General features: G+C 38.9%; 1 protein-coding gene across 1 annotated transcript in view; it reads left to right on the top strand.

Moving 5' to 3' along the window:
* cntn2 (contactin 2) overlaps nucleotides 1-26,128 on the top strand; it is an 87,850-nt gene that overhangs the window by 31,287 nt on the left and 30,435 nt on the right. Inside the window, exons 2-11 of the mRNA XM_030134929.1 lie at nucleotides 3,184-3,302; nucleotides 11,173-11,314; nucleotides 11,941-12,116; nucleotides 12,212-12,307; nucleotides 13,228-13,440; nucleotides 16,160-16,262; nucleotides 16,406-16,587; nucleotides 17,738-17,874; nucleotides 22,980-23,109; nucleotides 23,215-23,365. Of these exons, the coding sequence (XP_029990789.1) occupies nucleotides 3,245-3,302; nucleotides 11,173-11,314; nucleotides 11,941-12,116; nucleotides 12,212-12,307; nucleotides 13,228-13,440; nucleotides 16,160-16,262; nucleotides 16,406-16,587; nucleotides 17,738-17,874; nucleotides 22,980-23,109; nucleotides 23,215-23,365 (1,388 nt within the window). The 5' untranslated portion in view covers nucleotides 3,184-3,244. The remainder of the gene's footprint in view (nucleotides 1-3,183; nucleotides 3,303-11,172; nucleotides 11,315-11,940; nucleotides 12,117-12,211; nucleotides 12,308-13,227; nucleotides 13,441-16,159; nucleotides 16,263-16,405; nucleotides 16,588-17,737; nucleotides 17,875-22,979; nucleotides 23,110-23,214; nucleotides 23,366-26,128) is intronic.

The following is a 26,128-nucleotide window of genomic DNA, read 5'->3' as shown; positions in this document are numbered from 1 at the left end:
CGTGTTAGAAACGCATCTTATGACAAATGAACCTCAGACCAGATGATGAAGGTCGTCTGATCGCTGTGATGTTCAGGATATGGTTGAAGCTGAAGCTGAAGCTGAAGCTGAAGCGTGTCTTTACATCCGTCACACTTTAACTCTGAACTCTAATCTGATTGGCTGGAGTGTTTGCGGTAGTAAGACTGTCGTTACCAGACACATGATCCACTTCTTTCTGCCTCGATTCCATTACAGAATAAACCCATTTGAAGGCTTTGCATTTAGTGGTTCACAGTTTGCTCTTCTTTACTTCCTCTGCTCCGTTCTCTTCTTCTCTTTCTTCTTTTTCCTGGTTTTGATTACTTTGTTTTCTCAACTTTTTGTGATTTATTCATCCAGACCTGAATGAAGTGGTCAAAGATAGCATCTCGACTGAAAATCCCCTCAGATATTGAACATCTTCACAGTAAATGACACATCATTTTATTTTAAAGGATGGTTTGTGACATTAATTATTGGTATTAAAGACACAACAGCAGGAACAGGAACATTTAGCCAGTTTTTCATCCAAACGTTTTGACAAATTGTAATAAATCATATTTCTTTTAACCCTTTGTGCTCTTGGATGTTTTTGCACAATTTGACTTTAAAAAGTTCTGGAAGTTTTGTGGTAAATTTTTTTCCCCCACATCTCCATAGTTTTTTCACACTAAATATCTCCTGTCTCCTTCACTGACACTTTGATCAGACTGTTCATCATATCTCATACTGCTGACGCTGACTGTTCATACTGTTGATCTCTACAGTTTTGCACATGAACATCTCACCTACCTCAGGCAGTTTTGCACATGCTGTCTGCCATTTACCTCTGACACTCTGCACAATTACCACATGTTCCACATTTATGTCAATATATATTTTTCTCTTAGTAATAGTAGTCTATATTTTTATGCTCATTTTCTAAATGCCACTTTGTTTTGGTTGTGTAAGTCCTTGATAAATTATTCTATTCCAATTTTTTTATATTTATATTTTTATACTTCTCTTAAATTCTTGTGGCATTCAGTGTGGAAGGCAAAGTAAGATTTTCATTGTACAGGGAAGAAGAATAATCTTTATTTTTGTCAGCAGGTTCACACGTAAACATGCACCACCTGAAATTTGTCTTTTGCCTTTAAGTTAAGTGCCCTGCTCAAGGGCACATCAGCCAACAACTCTCTGCCAGTCCAGGGAATCGAATCGGTGACCCATCAATCACAAACCGGCTCTCCAGCCGTCTACTCCATGGCTGCCCCTGAAACCTGTTTCTATACTTTACACATGAAAATAAACGCTTGGAATCTTGAATCCTTATTTTCACAGAAAATGTCACATCCTTTTAGTTTAAAAGACAATTTATGTTCTTGAGAGAAAGACGGAGGAAAATAGACGGTAATTAGTGATATTAAATTATCTGTAAATGACACAAAACCATGAAAATGACGATAAGATAAAATGATAAGACAAAAATAAGGCAACAGATACAAAATAGGTGAAGATGATTCCAAAGAGAAATGACAGGAAAAGCAAAAAGACGAACATGTTCTCCCACATTGTGTGGTGTGATGATGTGATCTAAATCCTTTATAATTATGTCCATATTTGATCTAATTGGATCCATTCTTTTAATTTTGAGTCATCTTCAGTGGAAACAGTGGTGCTTCTATTTTTACCACCTCTTTTCTTTGACTCTAAAACAGTGGTTCTTAACCTTGTTGGAGGTACTGAACCCCACCAGTTTCATATGCACATTCACCGAACCCTTCTTTATTAAAAAATACAATATGATTTTTTTCAAATTCAAGACACAGGCATATGTTTCACTGGTGCACAAAATGAACTGTGCATTAACATCACTGTGCTCAAAGAACAAAACCAATACAGTGCATGAACTCACAACAAATTCCATACCTTTTCACAAAGACATGATCTTTTTTAATACTACCACACTGAAATGGTTTTCATTTTTAACCTTATGTATTCCAATAATGAACTTATTGTATTTATGCTATTTATCATTTTGAACATTTTAACACACACCCATCACCTAATTTCCATCAGGCTACAATAATAATGAATATTTACTGCAAATCAGTGTGACTTCTGCTGTTGTGTATGTGTATGTGTAGGCCGTCAGGTCAGCCCGGTTTTCGTTTCATCTCACTCCGAACTTTCCGAACCACGCAATTTTGACATAAAAAAAAAAAAAGATAACTGCATGTAGTGTATCAAAAAAAAGTTCTTGTTATACTCCTTCAGTATTTTTGTGATCGTTGTTTTATTACGGCACTAGCTCAGCTTTAGCGTAATACGATTTCTCCATCCGCGACGGTGCATCAGTTGTCACATGATCGTAACTGACCAGTGCAGTGACCGAAAAATGTAAACAAACGCTACACATGTCTGCCTCTGTGGTTAAGAGGAAGTAGCAAAAGTCATGACAGCGATGTGGAAAATACTCGAATAATTCATCGTCAGACGAGTGGAGGAGATTATAAACACTTGTGGATGTGTTGTAGTGCTATAAGCAACAACAGTACACCGCGTATATTGGATGTCAATCAGAGAAAGAGTCTCCGAAGCCGTTTGTTTACATACACGGACCTAGCCCGACACACACACCTGACTAATGAGTCGAGTGTGTGTCTTGACCTCCGCCGAACCCCTGAGACCGACTCACCGAACCCCTAGGGTTCCATCGAACCCAGGTTAAGAACCACTGCTCTAAAAGTTATTTTATGGTTTGGTTGTTGTTTAGTTTCATCAGATTCTAATTATTTCTTGTCTATAAGTTTTCAATGAGATCGGCAGGCTCAAGGCTACAGTGACTCACTACTCCCTCTAGTGGTTACATAAATCCCCCCGGCCAATCAATGGAAATAAATTTACATCATATCTCTGCAATTCTATATATTGACATCTTTGGCACAACTTCAAAATGTTGATAATTTAAGGTTATTTTTTACTATTTGAAAGTAGAAATGGAACATCTAGAGCCTTTTAATGTAAAGCAGATGTAATCACCATGTGTCACAGATAGAAGTTTAATAACTACTGTATTTATCAGTGTCTGGGATTTGATTTTACTCATATTCATATAATCGACAGCTGATTTCCCTTCATTCACTCACTTCTACTGGATCTGTTTGGTTTTTTCTTCAGGTGTACATCAGACTCCTCTTGATCTGTTCGTGCTTCCGTCGTAGTCCACTGGGTCCAGACGATGGCGCTGTTTCTGGTTCTGCTGGTCCTGAGGTCCGTCGCTCTGAACGATGCCCACGGTGAGTTCACTGTCAGGTTGAACTGTACGTAAAACTGATACCTGTAACAGATGATGACCTGTTAGAGCTCAGAGATTTGACACAACGTTCATATCAAATGTCAGAAAACTGTCAAATCAGTGTGAAACTGTAGGTTCAAGGATGTTTTGTATTGTACTTTTTGTCAGCATTTTACCAACAGTTTTAACAAATAATAATAATTCACAATTATATTTGTTTTAACCCTTTAAAGCCTGAGCCTCAAAACATCTGTCCAGACATTTTTGCTTATTTGGACTATAATAAAGCTAAATGTTAATGTTAATGTTAGTTAAATGTCCTGCAAATCAGTAATTTTGCCCATTTTTCTAGAATATTTGGAAGTTTCAATATCATGCAGTTATTTTTTACATCTCTATACTTTGTATCCCCCATCTCCTACAAACAGATCAGCACAGAGGAGTTTATTTTCTGTATAACTGTAGATTCTTGTATTTATTTATGTTTGTAGTTTAATTTTTACTTGTTGATTATATTAGTGTTAGATAGTGTTTGTGAAGACCAACAGTGATTGGTGCTGCTTAATGACTCCATCCATCCATCCATCCATCCATCCATGTATTCAGTGGTAGCCACTGGGCTGCTTTCCTTCAGGTAGAGGTGTGAGTTAAATTACTATAATAACATCATATTTCCCATAAAGCTCAGTTTTCAGAGTTTTTCCAACAGCACAAACTGTGACATATGCTAATGTAAAGTTCACTTACACAAATGTGTCATTGATATCATCAGCGGTGGATCCAGAAAAAAATGGAGGGCGGGGGGGCAGGAGGATGGTAGGGTCCAGGGTTGGAGCTCTGGTACCTTTATGAATGCTCCAAATCACTTTTTTTTTAAACTTTTTTTAATTCAAGTTTTCTTGAACTATTGCAGTGGAAAGGTGAAACACATACACACTGTTGAGTATTCAACCTTGTGATGAATCATCATGTCTTTGATGTCCAGTAGTAGAAGAAATGGTGGTGGTGTCGTCTTCCTACCTTCTATAATTTGTCCATTTTTCCCACTTGTTATCAAATTGGGACTCTTGCAGTCTCAGTTTGTGAGTCAGTCTCTCCATAATATAAATGTGCTCCACAGTGCACGCCCACTGGTCCATGGTCGGGGTTGTTAGTTTGTAATACAATCTTGTGATGGACTTTTTACTTGCAGATAACAATATTTTATTTAGGTACTTTTTTTTTTTTTTTTTTTTTTGAACTTTTTATTTAGATTTTTGCACAATATAAAACAGAACAAAACATCTGAGACAAGACATAAATAAAATAAATAAATAAATAAATTACACCACATAGTATTATTATTGTTACAAATATTATACTACATCTATAGATACATTGCCAAATATCGAAATATTCATATATTTGTATACATATGTACACATCTATATAAATGCAAAACACCTCATGTCAGGGCTTATAAGAGCAATTCTCGTCAACAACCCAAAAAGTTTAATTATACAAATAGTCTTCGACCATGTGCCATCTCCGCTTAAAAACATCCATTTTCATTTGTAATGATGCAGTCATTCTTTCCATAGTGTACACTTGTTTCAGTCTTTGTTTCCATTCTGTTACCGTTGGTGACTTGACACTCTTCCAATTTACTGTTACTATTTTTTAGCAATCAATAGTAAAATATGTAAAATATATCTCTGCTCTGCATTAAAATCATTGACCAGTTTGACTCCAAGTAAATAGAACAAAACATTTGAAGGGACTTCTCTTTTTATAATTCTTTCAATTTCTTCTTTGATATTTTTCCAGTATATAAACAAGCTCAGACAGTCCCAAAATACGTGTGTATGGTCACCTGTTTTACCACAGTGATCCTCTTTTTGTACTACCTCACCCATCAAAAGTCCCAAGTACAGTACCTTATAAGATTTGGGTATTTCATATCCTATTTTTTTCACTTTTTAAAATGTATTATTATTATTATTATTATTATTATTATTATTATTATTATTATTATTATTATTATACACTAATAAAATGAATACAGTTGAACCTCACTAATGTGATCACTTTTGGAACCAAAGCCAATATTTGGTTTTAATAAGGTCGTCCTCAGTTATGGCATTGAAATCCACTGCATTTCAAATAATGTACAATCAGAAACAACAGGATACAGCAGAGATCTAGGCCTGTGTTTGACAACTTTGTGTGCTTGACTCAGTCACTTTCTGTGTTCAGCGGTAACTCAGAGGTATTTACTATTCAGTCTGTGCACTTCTATAGTTCCCACTGTATAATCATACATTCCATACCTTCTGTGGCTGCCCGTTTGTTTTTCACACAGACCCAAATGCTGCTTGAATAGACAATTAGCTCTTCATGATCAGACTTTAGTCTAGGTGCGTGCACAGTAGACCCCCCCCCCCCCCCCCCAATGCAAGAGACAGAAGACGCTTGGGATGCATAAATTTGTGCCCAGAAATACATGTGGACATATAACGTAGGTAACGTGACGGTCTATGATGTTATTCTATTCTATTCTATATTCTAACTGGGGTTAGAGTTCTGGTGGTGGTGGTGGTGGTGGTGGGGGGGTGGGGGGGGGGAAGCCGTAGGATATCATGAACCAAGTTTCTGAATATTCTCTAAAGAAGGAAACCTACATGTCAATGGTCTGCTGCAGTTTGACAGGTGTTCTTTACCATCTTTTCCACGTCCTCTGATACTGAACTGGTATTTTTTGTTGGAGATGTGGGTCCAGTTCTTCGGGGGCTTCAGGGCCTCCATTAAACTTTAATGGTTGTTGTTTTATCGGTGGGTGAGAGGATCCAGTTCTGTCCAAGAAACCCTGAAATAAAGCACTGGTCTGATGAATGATGGATGTTCAGCACCGTGAGCAGAAATGAACACCGTCCCCGTGGACTCACAACACGCTGCAGATCAAAACACTGTGGATGTGGATCAGAGATGAGGGCGCGTGAAGACAGACCTCGAACGCATCGCCTGTCCACTTCACTGAACATGAATGAACACGTCTTCATCCAATGATGTTTCACAGGTTTCACTTTATTTAATTTTTTAATCTCTTTCACTTGCATTGACTCTTAGGACCAAATATTAGGAATTCAAATGTAAATTCAACTCTTCGTCTTCTTCTTTTTCTTCTTCATCTTCTTCTTCTTCATCCTCTTCTGTCCTGGGCTTTAATTTCCTCGTGGTTTCTTCACTTCACAAACCTCCTGCAGACCCTCATCTTCATCTGCTTCAGGAGGAGGAGGATGTAGTCTGAGCCGACCGTCGGTTAAACTCTGAGAACATTCACAGACTCGTCTGCTCGCTGTTCGGTTTTACACTTATCGATTTTGAACAGGAAGCCACGAGCTCAGAGAGATGACGTTTCTTCTTTCAGATATTTCATCTGGACTTCAGCCAGATGGATGAGAACCTCCTCGTGGACTTGGATGTTGTTTGTTTGTGATGCGAAAAAAGCAAAGTCCTGTTTATTCCACAGACAGAGGAGACCTGAACTCACCACTCTGTTCTGTTGTGTCTTAGTTTTCAGTCTTGATCGTTTCTGAGGCGTCGTGGTTTCTCAATATTTGGTCCAAAGATGAGTCGGTGTGAATGAAGGAGGCATCATTCAGATGAAAATCTGAATACATCTATTGAAACAGAGAAGACTTTAGGATCAGTGGTGAAATGAACAATTTGGTTCTTTCTTACAAAGAAAGAATCCCACTAAATTTACCTTGGAGGTCTGGTTTAAAGTAGTTAAAGAATGTAAAATGGAGAAGGACATAAGAATATTCAGCTGGCCGGCTTATGATTCAAACTTCAAACCAGGGACTATGAATACGAAATTTAAAAAGTGGGCAAATAAGGGTCTAAATATATTAAATACTTTTATCAAAAAAGAGGAAATTATGAACTTTCAAAACTTACGACAGGACTTTGTGACTTCTTTATGTTCCTTCAGATCAGAGACTATTATCATAAAGAGATCAAACCAGAGCTCCAGTTTAAATAAACCAGATGACTGAAACTGTGGGTAAAGCGTATCAGAACGGAGGAGGAAAAGTGAGATCCAAACTGTATCAGGGGTTGGTGTGGAACAGGAAGACTTCAACTGTGTATATTAGAGATAAATGGAAGAAAGAACTGTTGGTAGAATGAAGTCATGATACATGAAATGAAATATGTGAAACTCAAGTGGCTACAACTAATTCCACAAATTGGAAAATATTTTGTTGGAAAAACATAATGATATTTTTTCTCCCACCACAGATCCAAAAGGCTTCAGCATCATTCCCTCAGTCCTGTTGGAGGGTGTGTGGTGAACAGGATGTGGGTCATGCACATGTTTTTAGGCAGTGCACAAAACTATCCCAATATTGGAATAATATCAGCGAAGAATGTGGAAAAATATTGGGATACGAACTACCAAGGACATGTTCTGTGTTCTATTTGGGTCATTTAACAGGAAAAGACAAAGCAAGTAAGGATGAATATGTGATTAAAATCCTCTTGGCATCGTCTAAAAAGCCATCACATGAAAATGGTGCAAAGTGGACCCCCCCCCCCCCAAATAATTGGAGAGACATTGTGGAAGAAATTCACAACATGGACAGACTTACATAGATCATAAGACTACAGCAAGAAACTTATGAAGGTCGATGGAAAAAATGGACAAAATACAGGACGACAACTGACACTGTGTTCTAAAGGTTTGTGTTGGAAAATTTTAAAAATGAAACAATAAAATATAAGAAAAAAAAAGGAAAGAATCCACTGGAAGGCCTGTGGAACATGGAAGTAAAACCCTTTTAGAACGTTCATCCAAGTCCAGACCCACCTGAGGAGGTCGACCTGGTTCAGTTAAATCTTAACTGCAGTAGACGGTGCTTTCTGTGGTTTTTACTTCGACCTTTATCTGAAAAACACCAAATATCCTCCACACTGGACGGTTCAACTGCATCTGTGAGATGAAAACCCGTCCGTTCCAACATGGACATTAGGTTTGTGTTCAGACTGGATAAACCGTCCTGTTTGAGCAGATGGTCGGGTTAAGAACCTCCACCAGGTCGACATCAGACCGAGGATGAGAAACTGAATAATGGAGGAAGAATAAATGAATAATGAAGCAAAAACATGTGGCCTTTTATACGTGTAGTTGGCACGAACACACGAAGAATGAATATGAGATGGAAGTGGATTTTTTCTCGTGGTTATCAAGGTTACGGTTTGTTTTTGTGTCTGTTCTGAGGCGTTCTTCTTATTTTATTCACAGTGCATTGTTTTAGTTGAACATCGAACACCTGAATCAATAAAAAAACACCAGAATCTGAAAAGCCAGGTTTTCTGCTGCAGCTTCTCCTTTTGGTCCAAATCAGATTAAATATAAAAACCGATGAACCTGTGGAAAACAGACCACACTTCTGCTTTAACTGTGAGTGGACAAACTCTGCATGTACAGCCTGAAGACCCAGACCAGGTACAGATGCAGACGTCTGCTTTCCCCACACACCTCTTCATTTACAGTCTGCTACCAGGTAATTATGGAGTTTATGCTCAGCGACGCCAAAAACCAGTCAGCCGATGCAGCTTTAACTCCCTGTTGAAATGCTGTTGTGCTTTAGCTGATGAGCGTCTGTATGAGCTGTCATTCACCCTTCGTTATCCCGCCCATAGAAGCCCTTCATGAGGGCGTGGAATCTGCACAGCACCATAGTACTGACAGAAGGTTTTTCATACAATTTAAGTTTTTAACTTTTTTTTTTTTTCAAAATTTTTTTTTGTCTTTTATCAAGTCATAAACAAAAATACTAAATACCCAATAACTCATATTTTTAACCCTTTAAATGTCATGTTTGTAATGTAAACAAACCACATTTTTTGATGCAAAAAACACACTTTTTTCTGTTAAATATCATATATATAAATTGGATTACTTATCTTCTTTTACATTTTTTCATCCTGGCATATGTCAATCATTAACAGCAACATTGGTTAATCTGCATTGTTATTTTTTGCGCTCGGTTAAATGGCAAAATGTGTCTGTACATTTTTTATTTCAGAGAAAGGTGTTAATGTAGTAATGTTAGTATATAGTGAGTTTCCGTTGTTTACAATGTGCAAAAATGAACAACTTTTGAATTCTGACCTGATACAAATTTTGAAAAATAATCTGACCTTTTATAACATGTAGTGCAGTGGTTTCCAACCTTTTTTTGCTCATGACCACATTTTAAAATCACAAATTTCTGGCCACCCCAGACATTCAAAATGGAGACTTTTTTTTTTTTTTTTTTTTTGCTAAAATTAATTTATTTTTGATCATGTAATAGTTTGCTATACTATGTTGCTAATAAATGTTAATTTTAGAGGACATTTAGTCTGTATAATGTCTATTATTGTGGACAGAGGCAGTAAATCCAGGTGTAGATTACTGCACAAAGGCTCAGGATCTGTCCAGTCAGTCCAGCTGGGATTTACAAGGAGGACAATTAATACTGAACAAACAAGAACTGAAACTATGAATTCTGAAAGAGCTGCAGCATCTGAAACTGACCACAGTGAACATGTGACACAAACAGAAGCACAGTGCTGCAGTTTCAGCTTCAGTTTGTCATGTCTGTTGTGGATTGGGATTGTCTCTCAATTCACCTTATATTTCTTATCAGTAGCTATTTTTTTTTTTTTTTAATTTTTTTATTTTTATAAATTACTACAAATTTCAGCCAACCCCAGTTGAATTCCAGTTGAGTCCGCATGGTGTCCCGACCCCAAGGTTGAAAAACACTGATGTAGTGCCAAGTGTGGATACCGTGTTCATGTTGTTGTGCAGATGGTGTTTTACTCCTGTTTCCTACACATGGAGTTTACGCTGTAGATGCTCAAGTGTTAAACAGTTATTTTAACATGTTGTAGGTGGTTCAGAACAGACGTCGACTCATCATAAACGGAGTCTTAGATCTCTATTCCAGCATTGGCTGCTGGTCTTTCAGACAGGGGAAGCTCACTGTCGCTTACATAAAAAAAATGTCAAGTTCTTTAAACATAAATTCGTCCTCTGTTCCTTTTAAGAAAATGCTCAGTGACCTTATCGTACCAACTAAAAAACAACATGTAGAAATTATGTTAAATTGAAACAAGGAAGTCCAGTGGCTGTGTTTTCTTTCAGGTCAGTAAATGAACAGTTCATTTGGTTTCTGTGATTTCCCAGCAGAATGTGTGATGGTATTAAACTGAACTGTGTCAGTGAAGGAGCACATCTGAAAACAGCTGTCAATCAAACCACATTCAGCCTTTCCACTGATCCTCCAATCAGCACGTGGAATCCTGGTATCCAGCCCGGCCAAGCTCCGCCCACAGCTCCATTCACCCCCAGAGACGCCCAGCGTCTGGGGCGGGACAACAGGTGTCCTGTGTCCAGTGCTGGTCCAGTTTGTAGTGGTTTTTCCAGCAGTTCCACTCAGTCCCATTGAAGTGCATGGACGCTGAGCGTCTACGACAAATGCACTGAGCAGAGATGGAATGAACAAACACAGACACGGGAATGGAGGAGAAGTGAACAACAGCCAGTCCACTGATCTGGGATCAAACTGATTCTGAACCAACTGGTCTGAGAGATGAACGTGTTCCAACACATTTGGAGTCAATGAAATGAAAACAACTGAACAGATTTGAGCATTTAATGGGAGTCATGTTAGGGTCAGAGGAGCTTCACTGCAGTCGGACACAAACAGCTGTGCTCTGTTCCCATCCCATTTATGTTCAACCATATTAACTGTGTGGATGTGTTTAACGTCTGAAGCTGAATATGTGCAACCAGAACCAGAACCAGCGCTCATAGTGTTGTTTCCATATGTTTCCAGGTGGAGACGTGTGCGTTCTGGGTCACGACAGCGGTCCGGTGTTCGAAGAGCAGCCGAGCAGCTTGATTTACCCAGAAGGCCTCACTGAGGGCAAAGTGACCCTGAGCTGCCAGGCCCGAGCCAGTCCGGCCGCTTCGTACAGGTGAGTCCCACCAGAACCAGAACCGTCTGAAGGTGGAGCCTCAACCCTCCAACAAAGTATCGGGACTCATTGGACCTCAGTCCAGTCCCAGAGGAGACGGACTAGACCAGATTTATGCCTGTGACATGGACGTGACAGTATAAGTCATCTGGATAAATACTGATGCACCGTTTTCACCTGGTCCTGTCACCTGATGAGGGATAATGTTCACCCAAGAAAACACTGATGTCACCAAAGGTCTACAAGTATCTGAATTTAACAGGTGCTGACAGTGTTCTTTTTTTATATTGATGCTTTTTAGTATTAGATACTTGAAGCAGGTTATTGTTATTTCAGGTAATTATCACATGTTTAACCATCTGCCTGTCTGAAAACACCTACGTCGACGAAACTTCAAACCATCCTGATAAATGTGATAAAAGTTGACAAAATTTCTCGATAAATGTGGTAAAATACAATAAAACTTTCCAATAAATATGGTAAAAGTTGTCAAAGCATCCTAATAAATGTGCTAAAAGTCAACAAACTTCCTGATAAATGTGGTCACAGTCATGTCTGTCAGAATAAAACCATGGTTCCAGATGAAGCGTGTGCTGGGTCATCATGCCCTGGTCTTGGTCTCACAGGTGGCTGGTCAACGGTTCGGAGGTTCCGTTGGGTTTGGATCTTCGCTACACGCTGGTGGCCGGTAACCTGGTGATCAACGGCCCAGAACCGAACCGGGACTCGGGCTCGTACCAGTGTCTGGCCATTAACCGCTGCGGCACCATCATCAGCCGAGCCGCCAACCTCAAGTTCGGATGTGAGTGTTACCGTCGGAGACCGTCGGCGGTTTGTATCAGAGCAGAGCGCCGTCGTAAACGTATCTGACCTGTGTTCTGTTTTTGTTCCGTCCAGATCTGCATGACTTCCCTCCAGACAGCAGGAGTCCGCAGACGGCGTACGAGGGCGTGGGAGCGTTCATCGCCTGTCAGCCACCGCCACATTACCCAGGTATGAGTCCTGGTTCTCCTCCTGGTTCTCCTCCTCATCCTCCTTTTTCTCCTCCTGTTTCTCCTCCTCATCCTCCCGTTTCTCCCCCTGTTCCTCCTCCTCATCCTCCCGTTTCTCCTCCTGTTTCTCCTCCTCATCCTCCCGTTTCTCCTCCTGTTTCTCCTCCTCATCCTCCCGTTTCTCCCCCTGTTCCTCCTCCTCATCCTCCCGTTTCTCCTCCTGTTTCTCCTCCTCATCCTCCCGTTTCTCCCCCTGTTCCTCCTCCTCATCCTCCCGTTTCTCCTCCTCATCCTCCCGTTTCTCCTCCTGTTTCTCCTCCTCATCCTCCCGTTTCTCCTCCTCATCCTCCCGTTTCTCCTCCTGTTTCTCCTCCTCATCCTCCCGTTTCTCCTCCTCATCCTCCTGTTTCTCCTCCTCATCCTCCTGTTTCTCCTCCTCATCCTCCCGTTTCTCCCCCTGTTCCTCCTCCTCATCCTCCCATTTCTCCTCCTCATCCTCCCGTTTCTCCTCCTCATCCTCCCGTTTCTCCTCCTGTTTCTCCTCCTCATCCTCCCGTTTCTCCTCCTCATCCTCCCGTTTCTCCTCCTCATCCTCCCGTTTCTCCCCCTGTTCCTCCTCCTCATCCTCCTGTTTCTCCTCCTCATCCTCCCGTTTCTCCTCCTGTTTCTCCTCCTCATCCTCCCGTTTCTCCTCCTGTTTCTCCTCCTCATCCTCCTGTTTCTCCCCCTGTTTCTCCTCCTCATCCTCCCGTTTCTCCCCCTGTTCCTCCTCCTCATCCTCCTGTTTCTCCTCCTCATCCTCCCGTTTCTCCTCCTGTTTCTCCTCCTCATCCTCCCGTTTCTCCTCCTGTTTCTCCTCCTCATCCTCCCGTTTCTCCCCCTGTTTCTCCTCCTCATCCTCCCGTTTCTCCTCCTCTACAGCCCTGTCCTACCGCTGGTTCCTCAATGACTTCCCTAACTTCATCCAGAAGGACGACGGTCGCTGGTTCGTGTCTCAGGTGTCGGGGAACCTTTACGTGGCCAAAGCTGAACCCAACGACACCGGCAGCTACTTCTGCTTCACCACCATCAACATGGACATCAGCACCAAGAGCACCTTCAGCAAAGCCAACCAGCTGACGGTGCAGCCCGACGGTACCGCAACCACAACCACAACTAAAACCACCACCACAACCACAACCATGACAACAAGCACAACCATAACCACAATAAAACCAAAACCACCACCACCACCTTCACCACCACAACGATAGCATAATGACAACCATGACAACAACCACAACGATGGCAACAATGACAACCACGACAACAGCAACCATGACGGCAACCACAACCCAACCAAAATCATGACAACTACAACGACAGCAATAACAACAACCACAACTACAGCAACAACAATCAGCACCATGACAACCACAACGACAACCACTACAACCACAACAATGGCAAAGACAACAACCCAGCCACAACCACAGCAACAACAATGATGACAACCGTGACGACAATCACAACCATGACAACGATGGCAAAGATGACAACCCAACCAAAACCAAAACCATGACAACTTCAGTGACGGCAACAATGACAACCACGATGACAACCACAACCACCATGACTACCACAATGAGGACAACAATGACAACAATCAGAACCACAACCAGGGTGACAATAACCACAACCACGATAACCACAACAATGGCAAAGACGGCAACCCAACCACAACCACAACCACGGCAACAACAATGACAGCCACAACCCAACCAATACCACACCTCAACAACGACAACGATAGCAACAAGGACAACCACGTTGACAACAACGACCACCACCATGACAACCACAACGACGGCAACAATGACGATGATCAGAACCACAACCAGGATGACGACAACCACAACAACCCCAACGATGGCAGTGACGACAACTCAACCACAACCATGACAACAACAATGACAACAACCATGATGACAGCAACTCAACCACAACCTCCGACATGTCAACAACCACTACGTTTTTTTTTTTTGTGATTTGACACGAACATTAAAATAACAACAATCTACAATGTTGAGATGATTTTACGGTTTAATTTTCGTACATGAATGAACTTAGTCTGTTCTTTCGTAAGTGTCCAACACAAATCCAGAACTTGATCAGACCTTGAAAAGTCATGGAAAAGTTGTGATGTGTGGTATTTGTGGTAAAACCTGCGAAATATCTCCGTAATGCTGGTATTTTTAGTATGAGCTGAGTTTACAGTAGGAAGGGCTCAGTCACAGCCTTCACAGCAGGAAATGATTAAAAACCAGGAGTCATCCTCCAGCGGCTGTAAATATCCACAGTAGGGGTAAATATCCACAGTAGGGGTAAATATCCACAGTAGGGGTAAATATCCACAGTAGGGGTAAATCTGGCTGGATATCCGCTGGTCACGGTGACGCTTTAAAGACGCTTCAGTCATTTTAGAACATGTTTTCATGCATCTGTTGGACAGTGGACGATTACATGAAGAAAGGAGACGAGGATGAAGACGTTCAGGTTCTGTAGGTGGATGAAAAATGTGTTGAACGCTGGAGAAACGCAGCAAACCACAAAGATAAACAATGAAGAAATAAGACAGAATGAATCAACATTAGTCTGATACAGTGACATGAATTTAACCAAACAGTCAAATTATAGTTGGATTATAAACATAGGCTTTAAGAAGAACAAGAGACATTTAGCGATGTTAATCAACCTGAACATGACAGATATGACACCTCCTAAATAAACTTATTATATTTAGTGTACATTTAGATTAGATTAGATTAGATTAGATATAACTATATTGATCAGGTCCTAGTAACAGCTCAACACCAAATGTACAGATATAAGAATTAAAAGATAAAAATGAAAAGAAAATAGTATTAACAATAACTATAAAAACAACAGTGAAAACAGGCAATTGCTCGTTCAAAGTAATAGTAGTAATAAGTAGTAAAGTAGCAATAATAATAAATAATAAGAATAACATAAGTAATTAGATCATATTATTATTATATGTATAGTTTATAATTACAGAAATAATAATAATAAAGTAATCATAGTAATAGTTCTCATCACAATGTTATACAAGTAATATAAGTATGTATGTAGTAATAATAATTATTATGTTATTGTACTGATAATAATTTTACTTAATTGTCTGTATGTCCAATCTGATGATGGGTGTAAGATGTAAAACATCAACGCTGATCAATCAATGATCAATGAAAATCTATAACGGTCACTCAAATGTGCTTTGGAAACTGATCTATCTGTTATTAATCATGTAGTTTCTATAATTTGTGATTCAGTGATGAATAAGGACCTTATCTTCTGTTTGTTTATTTAGTTTTCATTGTTTTCCATCTTTTATTCCAGCAAAGAAAGAAGGAAATCCTCAAAATAAAATAAAATTGTACTGTTTTATAGTCTTAAAAAATGAGAACAAATCCAGTCGTTCAGATTTAAGAAACAATGATAAATGAAGGTGGATTTATCGGTGCATTCTGAGCTATAACATCATAAAATAGCAGAAAAATCCAGTCACGTCTTCTGAGAATCCTCCTTAAAATCCAACCCTGTTATTCCTCTGTGATTATTCAGTCAAACGTCTATATTCAGACTTTTCTGTCATTTCCACCTGTTTTCAGAGCCTTTCAGATTTAGGATTGGACAGTTTGGTAATGTTGGGAGGGGCTTATTGATGGTTTAGTTGACTCATTGTTGAAGCTCCGCCCATTTGACCCTGATGACCTTATTTTACAGCAGGTAGATGATGTTAAAGCAGAGGTGGTGCAGGTGTTTGACTGGTTCCATGTTTTATTCTCTGCAGCCAATCCCAGGAAGTCGGCGCCGAGCATCAAAGTGCGTTTCCCGGCCGATACGTACGCTTTAGCCGGACACACGGCCCAGTTGGAATGCTTCGCCTACGGAAAGTACGTCTTCACCCTCAGCCTTTACCTTAACTCAGTTTTTCTCTAATTAGTCTGCTGCCCTTTTCCTCTGTCTCCTTTGGTTTGCTTTATTTTTCATCACTGACCTTCTCATCCTCCGTCCTCTGTCCGCGTTCCGTCTTCAGTCCCGTCCCGAGGCTGCGATGGCGGAAGGTGGACGGGTTGATGCCCTCGAAGGCGGGTTCCAGCGCAGAGGGTCCCACGCTGGTGCTCCCAGATCTGTCCTTCGACGACGAGGGGGTCTACGAGTGTGAGGCGTACAACTCAGAGGGCAGCGACACCTACCAGGGACGCATCAACGTCCAAGGTGAACACACACCCTCTGAGTCCACAGGAACCTGGATCTGGATCTGGATCTGGATCTGGATCTGGATCTGGATCTGGATCTGGACCAGTAGACCTACTTAGAACTGGTCTCCCTTCCCAGACTCACATCAATACATCTTACTACATCTACTTACCACGTGTATTTGTCTCATTTCTAGTCCAAATATCTCATCACAGTTAAAATCAGACAGAATCACCTAAAGAGGAACTGTTCAGTGAGATAGAAGAACTGATTTTTATACAATAGATCTGGAAAATCTTACTTCAAGAAATCTTACCAGGATAATTTTCACTTGTTCCATTGGCTGAATTTTTTGCTTAATTCAAGCAAAAATATCTTGCATTAATTTTTTAAAACTTTTTTTTAGAGGGGCATTTTTTCCAGTGTGTGTAGATCTGTGTATGATTGTAGTTTAACACTGGTGATGCTATTGGCTTTGTTTCAATAGCAGTAAGTTAAAAATGTCTAAACTCTGCTTTTGTTCAGTCAGAGAAAGTACTTAAGGTTTTTTTTTTTTTTTTTTCATCTCACCAGCCGATCGGCCATGAGCCGTTTGAAGGCGCTGTGTCTTTGTCATTGTTAACAGTTTCTTTAAAACATCTCTGAAACTACTGGTCGCATTTATTTCAAGTTTTATTTGTATCTTCCTTGGGAAAATGTCTACAACGTTTGTTCACAGTTTTGAGAAATTTTGATTTTTGACTAATGTTTTGAAACATGAAACATTTGCCTTTAAATATAATGGTCCATATTTTGATGGCTTATAACATGTAAATGTTTACAGATGTTAATATAGTTCCTATGAAGCACTGATAGGAAGTCACATATGGACTTTCACTTCTACTGGGAGACTGAGCTCCTTCATCCAGACCACAGGACTCTAAAACAGAGACAGAACCTGACAGCCTCACAATATCAGCTAGTAGCTGGTTCTTGATAGAACATGACGTTGAGATACAGGGACACTGGAACTGTTTTTTCAGCCAGAATGCAGTTGTTAAAACTTCTAATGTGAAAAAGCTTAAATCTGAACATTTACTCTGGTAGTTCTGGAGCTAACAGGACCTTCTAGTTGGGGTTTTGTTGTCGTTTTCTGTCGTTCACGTGTTGTTTTGCTGTCGTCTTCCAGCTCAGCCTGAGTGGCTGCAGGTGATGAGCGACTCCGAGGTGGAGATCAGCTCTGAGCTGCAGTGGAGTTGTATCGCCGCCGGAAAACCTCGACCGTCCGTCCGCTGGCTACGCAACGGACAACCACTGAGCACACAGGTGACACAACACACACCAGCACCTACACACAGCTAATATAACACACACTGACCATAACACACACTGACCATAACACACACTGACCATAACACACACTGACCATATGACCATAACACACACTGACCATAACACTATAGTTTACATTCAGTTATCTATATCAGTACTAGAAGGTCTAAGAGCGTGTGTGTGTGTGTGTGTGTGTGTGTGTGTGTGTGTGTGTGCACAATTATGAGAAATTGAGACATTTTTAACAGGCCAATTTGGTACCTGCAATCAGTGGGTTAGTGGTCCCTGGAGAAGTGGGTATACTCTCAATATTTCCCTTTTTTTTTTGGAAGTAGTCCAGAAAAACATTTTAGAAACAGTGACATGTCTGACTACTCTATTTAGTTTACCCAAAAATCCATCAGTAGAATTTGCTCACTTTTATAAAATTATCAGGACTTGATCAGGAGCAGTTTGTAGGTGTTACTGGAAACACAAGCAGCTGCAGGAATGAAAACAGTCAACATGAGGAAAACATAGGCTAACGTTAGCCTTTCATAACATTAGCCTTTCATAACGTTAGCCTTTCATAACGTTAGCCTATTCACACAGTTGAACTATTGGCAACAAAATCTCTTCTCCTCTAAATGTGCAGTCATTTGACTCATTCTGAAACCACCTTCAAACTGACCTCAGAATTCTGTATTCCATGAAAGCAGGTTCCCTCAATATGAGTCATTCACTTGAAAGACGTTTGTTCTGCTTTTCTCGTTGCATTTCCAATAATTGTGCATCTTTAAATGAGACGTGCAGTGGCCTGTCAGTCAACTGGAGTGGCACTGGCACCTGGGGTGTCCAATCAGGTTCCAGAGGTAGAAATGTTTTCCTCTGCATGACCCGCCCTACTCTGCCTCTGATTGGCTCATCAGTCCTCATGCCTTAAGTTAACCAATCTAATCAGTGAAGACAGCGAGTACAAGCCAATTAGAGGCAGAGTAGGGCGGGTCATGGCTTCACCATCCTAGTGGAAGAAATGAGCAGTTTGGCTGCAGATCAAGGAGGTTTAGAAGTGGGTATACCCAGTGCTGGCTGAAAAAGAAGTACTTATACTCCACATACCAGCGTATACCCTGGACTACAGCACTGCCTACAGCTGAGGAATAGTCCCATCCCCACCATAAATATCTCTGCAAGTTGAGAGGACCAATACTCTGGGAGATATTAGTCATTTTGGAATACAGTAGCCTTACAGTCACACTGCTATATGGTCATGACAGCTGACAGGAAGCACAGTACCACACTGCATGATGGGAAATGAAGTTGAAAACAAGAACGACTCAATTACTAACTTCAGTCCCTACATATATATCTATGTCTATATCTATATCTATCTATCTATCTATCTATCTATCTATCTATCTATCTATCTATCTATCTATAGATAGATAGATATAGATAGATAGATATTTTAACCCTTTCATGCACAGTGGTCACTCCAGTGGTCAGTTCTTCTCCAGCTGTTCTTTTGTAAATTCATGGGTTTGTTGTTTTAGTTCCATATCAGCCAACACAGTGGACACTAATGCACCATCCCATACACTGACATTCAGACCATTACTGTAAACTGTGCCGTTCTGGATAAACCTGATCTGCAATAACTTGTTTGAGTGTAAATCAGTTGCTTGTTATTATTATTAGACTGTTGTTGTTTTTTTTTGCATATTATCTCCATAAAGTGAGTAGTAACTAATATTACAGTATGTTAAAATGTGACAAAGCATCAGATTACCAGCATTGAAAAAATTTATTTAATAGTTTTTCAATAAATACATTTTCTTTGCTTCAAAAATTAAATGCATGGTGTCCAGCTGAGTGGATATTTTTGCAACTCCATGAAAAATAGGTTCATAAAAAATTCTTCAATCGCATTGTTTTTTTCAGGCCTAAAGAGGAATAAAAACACTCAGGAAAAAAAATCTTGATAAGGGTCAAAACACAGCATTCAAAATCTCTCTGGTGGGACATTTTAGAGACAATTTGACCCACATTTTTACTATTAAATTTATTTTTGCTTCAGTTGGACCATAAGGGATTATCCTAAACAAGGAGCTACTTTATATTGAAATAAACGTTGGAATGGAAATCAATTAAAGTTCGCTCTCTGACTGGACATGATTGTGTTTTTACTCATTAAGGTTCTCAGAATTCATGTGTGAAAGGGTTAATTGTCATTTAAATTTTAATGAATGATTTACCAAACAATTTTTGTGTCAGTACTTATAAAATATAGACTAAGAACTTTTCCCATAAGTCAGCTCTCTCAACCATAAAAACTACCACATCTAGAGCCCATGGGTCAGCGCACTAGTTACACTATATATTCTTATTATTCTTTTATTTTGTGGCACTGAAGAGGGTAAGCTCTACCCAGTTTCATTGTACAATGACAATAAACTTATTCTATTCTGTTATTACACACAATAGAAACTGTTCTTGTCCTGTTTGGAAAGTCATCTATTTAATATTAATCATTTCGTTTCTATAATTATCGATTCACTGATGAATAAACCCTTATCTTCTGTTTGTGTATTTTGTTTTTAAATATCTATAACAATAAAAAATGACAATAGCTCTAAAAACATTAGTGAAAACATGCAGTTGCACATTAGAAATACCAGTAGAAATAACTAATGTAGTACTAATAAGAAGTAATAGTAATAAAGTAATCATAGTAATAGTAGTCATGACAATAATTTATAAGTCAGTATAAGTAATATGAGTATGTAAGTAATACTGATAATAAAAAAATACAACCCTGTTATTCCTCAGTGTGATTATGTAGTCAAAGGTCTATAATCAGGCTTTTCTGACATTTTCGAGCTTTTCAGACGTAGGATACCAGAAACATCTTTGTAAAGGGAAATTAAAAAAACACACACACAAAAACCTTTAAATCAGTGAATATATTAAACCATGAAAAGGTCAAATTCTCTAACGAGGGTTTTTTATTCACAGAGGACGTTGCCTTTTCCACAGCTTCATATTAATGTAACAGTAGTTGAATGGATTCTTTAGCCTCATTTTTAACCACATTAAAACGGTGTAGGCCGTAGTGTTTTTCTGCCATGAATGATTAACAGCTGAATGTGGTCGAAGTGTCAGGGGGAATTCCACATAAACCCACTAATGGAAAATTAATTTAACCAGAGAAAAAATGATTATATCGTGTTAAATAAACCTGTGGTAAAATTAGAAATTCACCAGAGGAAACGGATCTGATCTAAATTCAACCTAGAATACAAAGACATGACAGTGATGCATAACGACCACCGTGACGGCTTTGACATTTAACTCGTCTCACAGCTCGATAAGAGGGCGGAGTTTAGGAAGATCAAGAGGTGAAGCTCGCCGAGTGAACGCCGTCCACTCCACCTGTTAAATCTGAACCATAAAAGTCATTTCTGCATCCAATTCAACAGTGATAGAGATCTGTCGTTCAGGGTCATGAACAGGAAAACCATCTACAGCGACAGAAGTGTTTTGTACCAGGTTGGAAACAGGTTTATTTCTGCGTTAAAGACATTTTATCATATGAGTCTATGGTTACTGACATGGTTTGGAGCCTCTAGTGGTCATTTGATGGACCGCAGATTTTGGTGCTTCTTTGGGTTTTTTTTTTGTTTTGTTTTGTTTTTTAGCTCTAGAGGTCAACGCTCACAGTCAGTATCCAGGTGAGCATATTATGCACACTTAACACTTTACGTTATAAAAGGTCAAATTATTTTTCATCATTTGTATTAGGTCAGAATTCAGAGGTTGTTTTTGCATGATTTTTTTATTTTTAGTTTTTTGTCATTTAAGTTTTTATTGGTTTTATTTTCAGTCATTTACATTCATTCATTTGTTCATTTTCTGAACCCGCTTTATCCTCACTAGGGTCACGGGGGCGGAGCCTATCCCAGCTATTTATGGGTGAAGGTGGGGTTCACCCTGGACATGTGACCAGCTCATCACAGACTGAAGATATAGAGACAAACAACCGCTGTCACATTCACACCTATGGGCAATTTAAATTAACCTATCAGAGCATGTGTTTGGATGGTGGGAGGAGCCAGAGGACCAGAGAGAACCCACGCAGACACGGGGAGAACATGCAGACTCCACACAGAAAGGCCCCACCCCCATCAGCTGGTGTTGGAATGGAACCCAGGACCTTCTGTGTGTGAGGCACCAGTGCTAACCACTGCACCACCGTGTCGCCCCAGTCATTTACAAAAAAGGAAAAAAAAGTGGAAAAAAAAGATAAAAAGGAAAAGAACCAACGACTTAAAAAGGCAGCCGCTGTGCAGATGACGTGCTTTTGGTGGTGGATACTGAAGGGTTAATACAGCTGAAACTATCCAGCAGCCGTTTAGTTCTAATGCACAGTAACTGGAGCTGCTGTGTATTTATTTTAAGTATCGTTTATTTCATAGATATCTGTGTATTTAAAGATGGCGCCACCAGCTGTCAGTCACCAGGGCTGAAATCAGTATGACCAGAGCGTCCCAGTTCAACCACTGATGCCACATTCCTCATTTATTTATTTATTTATTTATCTACCAACCATCTTCCACCAGATCAGTTCCCATCAGACCTCAGTTATTTCCACAGATGTCTGCGTGCGTTATTTACTGTTGTTGAGGTGAAGACACTCTTTCCTCCATTGCTTCATCCTCCTCTTCCTCCTCTTCCTCCTCTCTCTCTCACACAGGCAGTGCAGGCCTCTGCCATAAAGTGTTATATAGTGTTGCAAAGCTCAGAACCTCAGCTTTCCGATGCCATTTGAATTGTGCATAGCACAAACGGTTCAGGAGTTACAGTACTATGAATACTGTAATGTGCAAAATGCAGCACCAGAGCGATTGTCGTCGTTAAAGGGTTAAGTCCAGGTGTGATCCATGTTCAGACCTGGTCTCTCTGCAGATGATGGGTTCAGTCGTGCATGGATCAGAGTCAGAGCTGACGACCACGTAAATTCAGAGATAGCATCATGGAGGAAGAATACATTTAAATGAATTAAGACTCAGTGAACACGAGGCTCGGTTCAACCCGGTTCTGTTTCCTTTCCTTTAACCCAGGATCGACTGGAGGTGAACGGACCCCGGCTGAAAATCAGTAACCTGGCCCTGGAGGATTCTGGGATGTACCAGTGTGTGGCTGAAAACAAACACGGCACCATCTACTCCACCGCGGAGCTCCGGGTCCAGGGTAGGGGGGGTTGGGTGGGGGTGGGGGGTCCTGCTGTTCCTGGTTCTCTCCTGTTGTCCTGCTGTGACGTTCTGAGGTTCTGACTCCGTGTTCTCCTCCCTCCAGTCCAGGTTCCAGACTTCAGGCTGAACCCGGTGAAGAAGCTGATCCCGGCGGCCAGGGGGGGGCAGGTGATGATCGAGTGTCGACCCCGAGCCGCCCCCAAGCCCCTCCTGTTCTGGAGCCGAGGGACGGAGCTGCTCACCAACAGCAGCAGGTAGACCTGGACCAGATCTGGAGGTCCACCAGGGCCTCACGTAGACCACATGAAGACAAAACAGGATCCATATGTTTATAAGGAAATGACGGAAATACATGATTTATACAGAAAAATGCAAAATACAGATGATAATATTACAATAAATGGTGATAGACAGTCATGCATTACTATTCTATACTATTGTCATTCTATAGCACAGGTGTCAAACATGCGGGGCCGGATTTGGCCCCCGGGATGAATTTGTGAAAAACAAAAATTACATTAAAGATATGAACAATCAAGGATGTTAAAATCATTTTAGGTCAGTTCAGTCTGAAGTGGGTCAGACCAGTAAAATACGATCAGAATAAACTATAAATAATGAAAACCACAAATTTTTCTCTTTGTTTTAATTTTTAAAAAAGTAGAATTACACAAAAATGTTTACATTTACAGACTAGCCTTTTAGAAAAAATGTGAATAACCTGAACAAATATGAACATCCTGAAATGTCTTAAGAGAAGTATGTCTAATTTTACCAATATTCTCCCTGTTATTAAATGTTTTGTGTATTTGTAGATCCACTGTGATCTGTAAGTTGTGATGCATAAATGATAAACTAGGCACAATGTTGTTAAAATTACACTTATTTTTTTAAAATAATCTTCAGGTTGTTCATATTTGTTTAAGATATGTTCAAAGACAGTTCGTACATGTAACATTGTCATCATGGAATCTGACTTTTTCCGCTCTAAGACATAGAGAAAACTTTGGAGTTGACATTATTTATCAGTTCTTGTCCTGTTATTTATATTATTTTACTGGTCCGGCCCACTTTAGATCATATTAGGCGGAATGTGGAACTGAACTAACCTGAGTTTGACACCCCGTTCTATATTATACTTTATATACTCTTATTGTTCTATATTAATAATAATAATAATAATGGATTGGATTTATATAGCGCCTTTCTAGACACCCAAAGCGCTTTACATTATTGACCCATTATTCATTCGCTCTCACATTCTCCCTCTGGTGGTGGTAAACTACATCTGTAGCCACAGCTGCCCTGGGGCAGACTGACAGAATTATATTATTATATATATTATTATTATATTATTATTATACTTTATATACTATTATTATTCTATATTTTACTTTATATACCATTATTATTCTAAATTATACTTTATATACTGTTATTATTCAATATTATACTTTATATACTATTATCATTCTATATTATACTTCATCTACTATTATTATTCTATATTTTTACCTCCGCCAAGGAGGTTATGTTTTTGCCAGGGTTTGTTTGTTTGTCTGTCTGTTTGTCTGTCCGTTAGTGTGCAACATAACTCAAAAAGTTATGGACAGATTTTGATGAAATTTTCAGGGTTTGTTGGAAATGGGATAAGGAAGAAATGATTAAATTTTGGTGGTGGTGGACAAACAAACAAACCCTGGCAAAAACATAACCTCCTTGGCGTGGGGGGGGCCCACGGGGGGGGCCACTGATCAACCTTGGCGGAGGTCTGCGCTCTCCGAGTGCTTCTAGTACTTTATATACTATTATTATTCTAAATTATACTTTATATACTGTTATTATTCAATATTATACTTTATATACTATTATTATTCTATATTATACTCTATATACTATTATTATTCTATATTATACTCTATATACTATTATTATTCTATATTATACTCTATATACTATTATTATTCTATATTATACTTTATATACTATTATTATTCTATATTATACTTTATATACTATTATTATTCTATATTATACTCTATATGATATTATTATTCTATATTATACTTTATATACTATTATTATTCTATATTATACTCTATATACTATTATTATTCTAAATTATACTTTATATACTGTTATTATTCAATATTATACTTTATATACTATTATTATTCTATATTATACTCTATATACTATTATTATTCTATATTATACTCTATATACTATTATTATTCTATATTATACTCTATATACTATTATTATTCTATATTATACTTTATATACTATTATTATTCCATATTATACTCTATATACTATTATTATTCTATATTATACTCTATATACTATTATTATTCTATATTATACTTTATATACTATTATTATTCTATATTATACTCTATATAATATTATTATTCTATATTATACTTTATATACTATTATTATCCTATATTATACTTTATATACTATTATTATTCTATATTATACTTTATATACTATTATTATCCTATATTATACTTTATATACTATTATTATTCTATATTATACTTTATATACTATTATTATTCTATATTATACTTTATATACTATTATTATCCTATATTATACTTTATATACTATTATTATTCTATATTATACTTTATATACTATTGGGGCGGGGTCAAGGGCATCCCAGATGGACCACCCACTACTTTTTGATTCATAACTTTTGAACCAGACAAGTTTAAAACAAATATTCCACATAATTATAAAGGTCTAAATGCCATCTGAGACAGACTCTAAGGGCAAAATTTAGTTTCAAATATTTTTTAAAAAATATCAAAAACTACTGCGTCACAGATGGACAAAAAATTAACGTTTATTTTTTGCAAAAATTCCAAAGTTCTCCAAAGTGAAGTTCCTCTGACATTTTCATTCTCAAATGTATTCAGTGTAAACCTTAAACCCTGTTTTACAACCCAACAATTGGTTATAGAGGAAATATAATTTTTGATCAAACCTAAATAGAAAGAGTTTAG

The sequence above is a fragment of the Sphaeramia orbicularis genome, chromosome 5 (assembly GCF_902148855.1).
Source record: "Sphaeramia orbicularis chromosome 5, fSphaOr1.1, whole genome shotgun sequence".
NCBI classification, from domain to species: domain Eukaryota; kingdom Metazoa; phylum Chordata; class Actinopteri; order Kurtiformes; family Apogonidae; genus Sphaeramia; species Sphaeramia orbicularis.
This window is presented reverse-complemented; position numbering and strand designations above follow the sequence as displayed.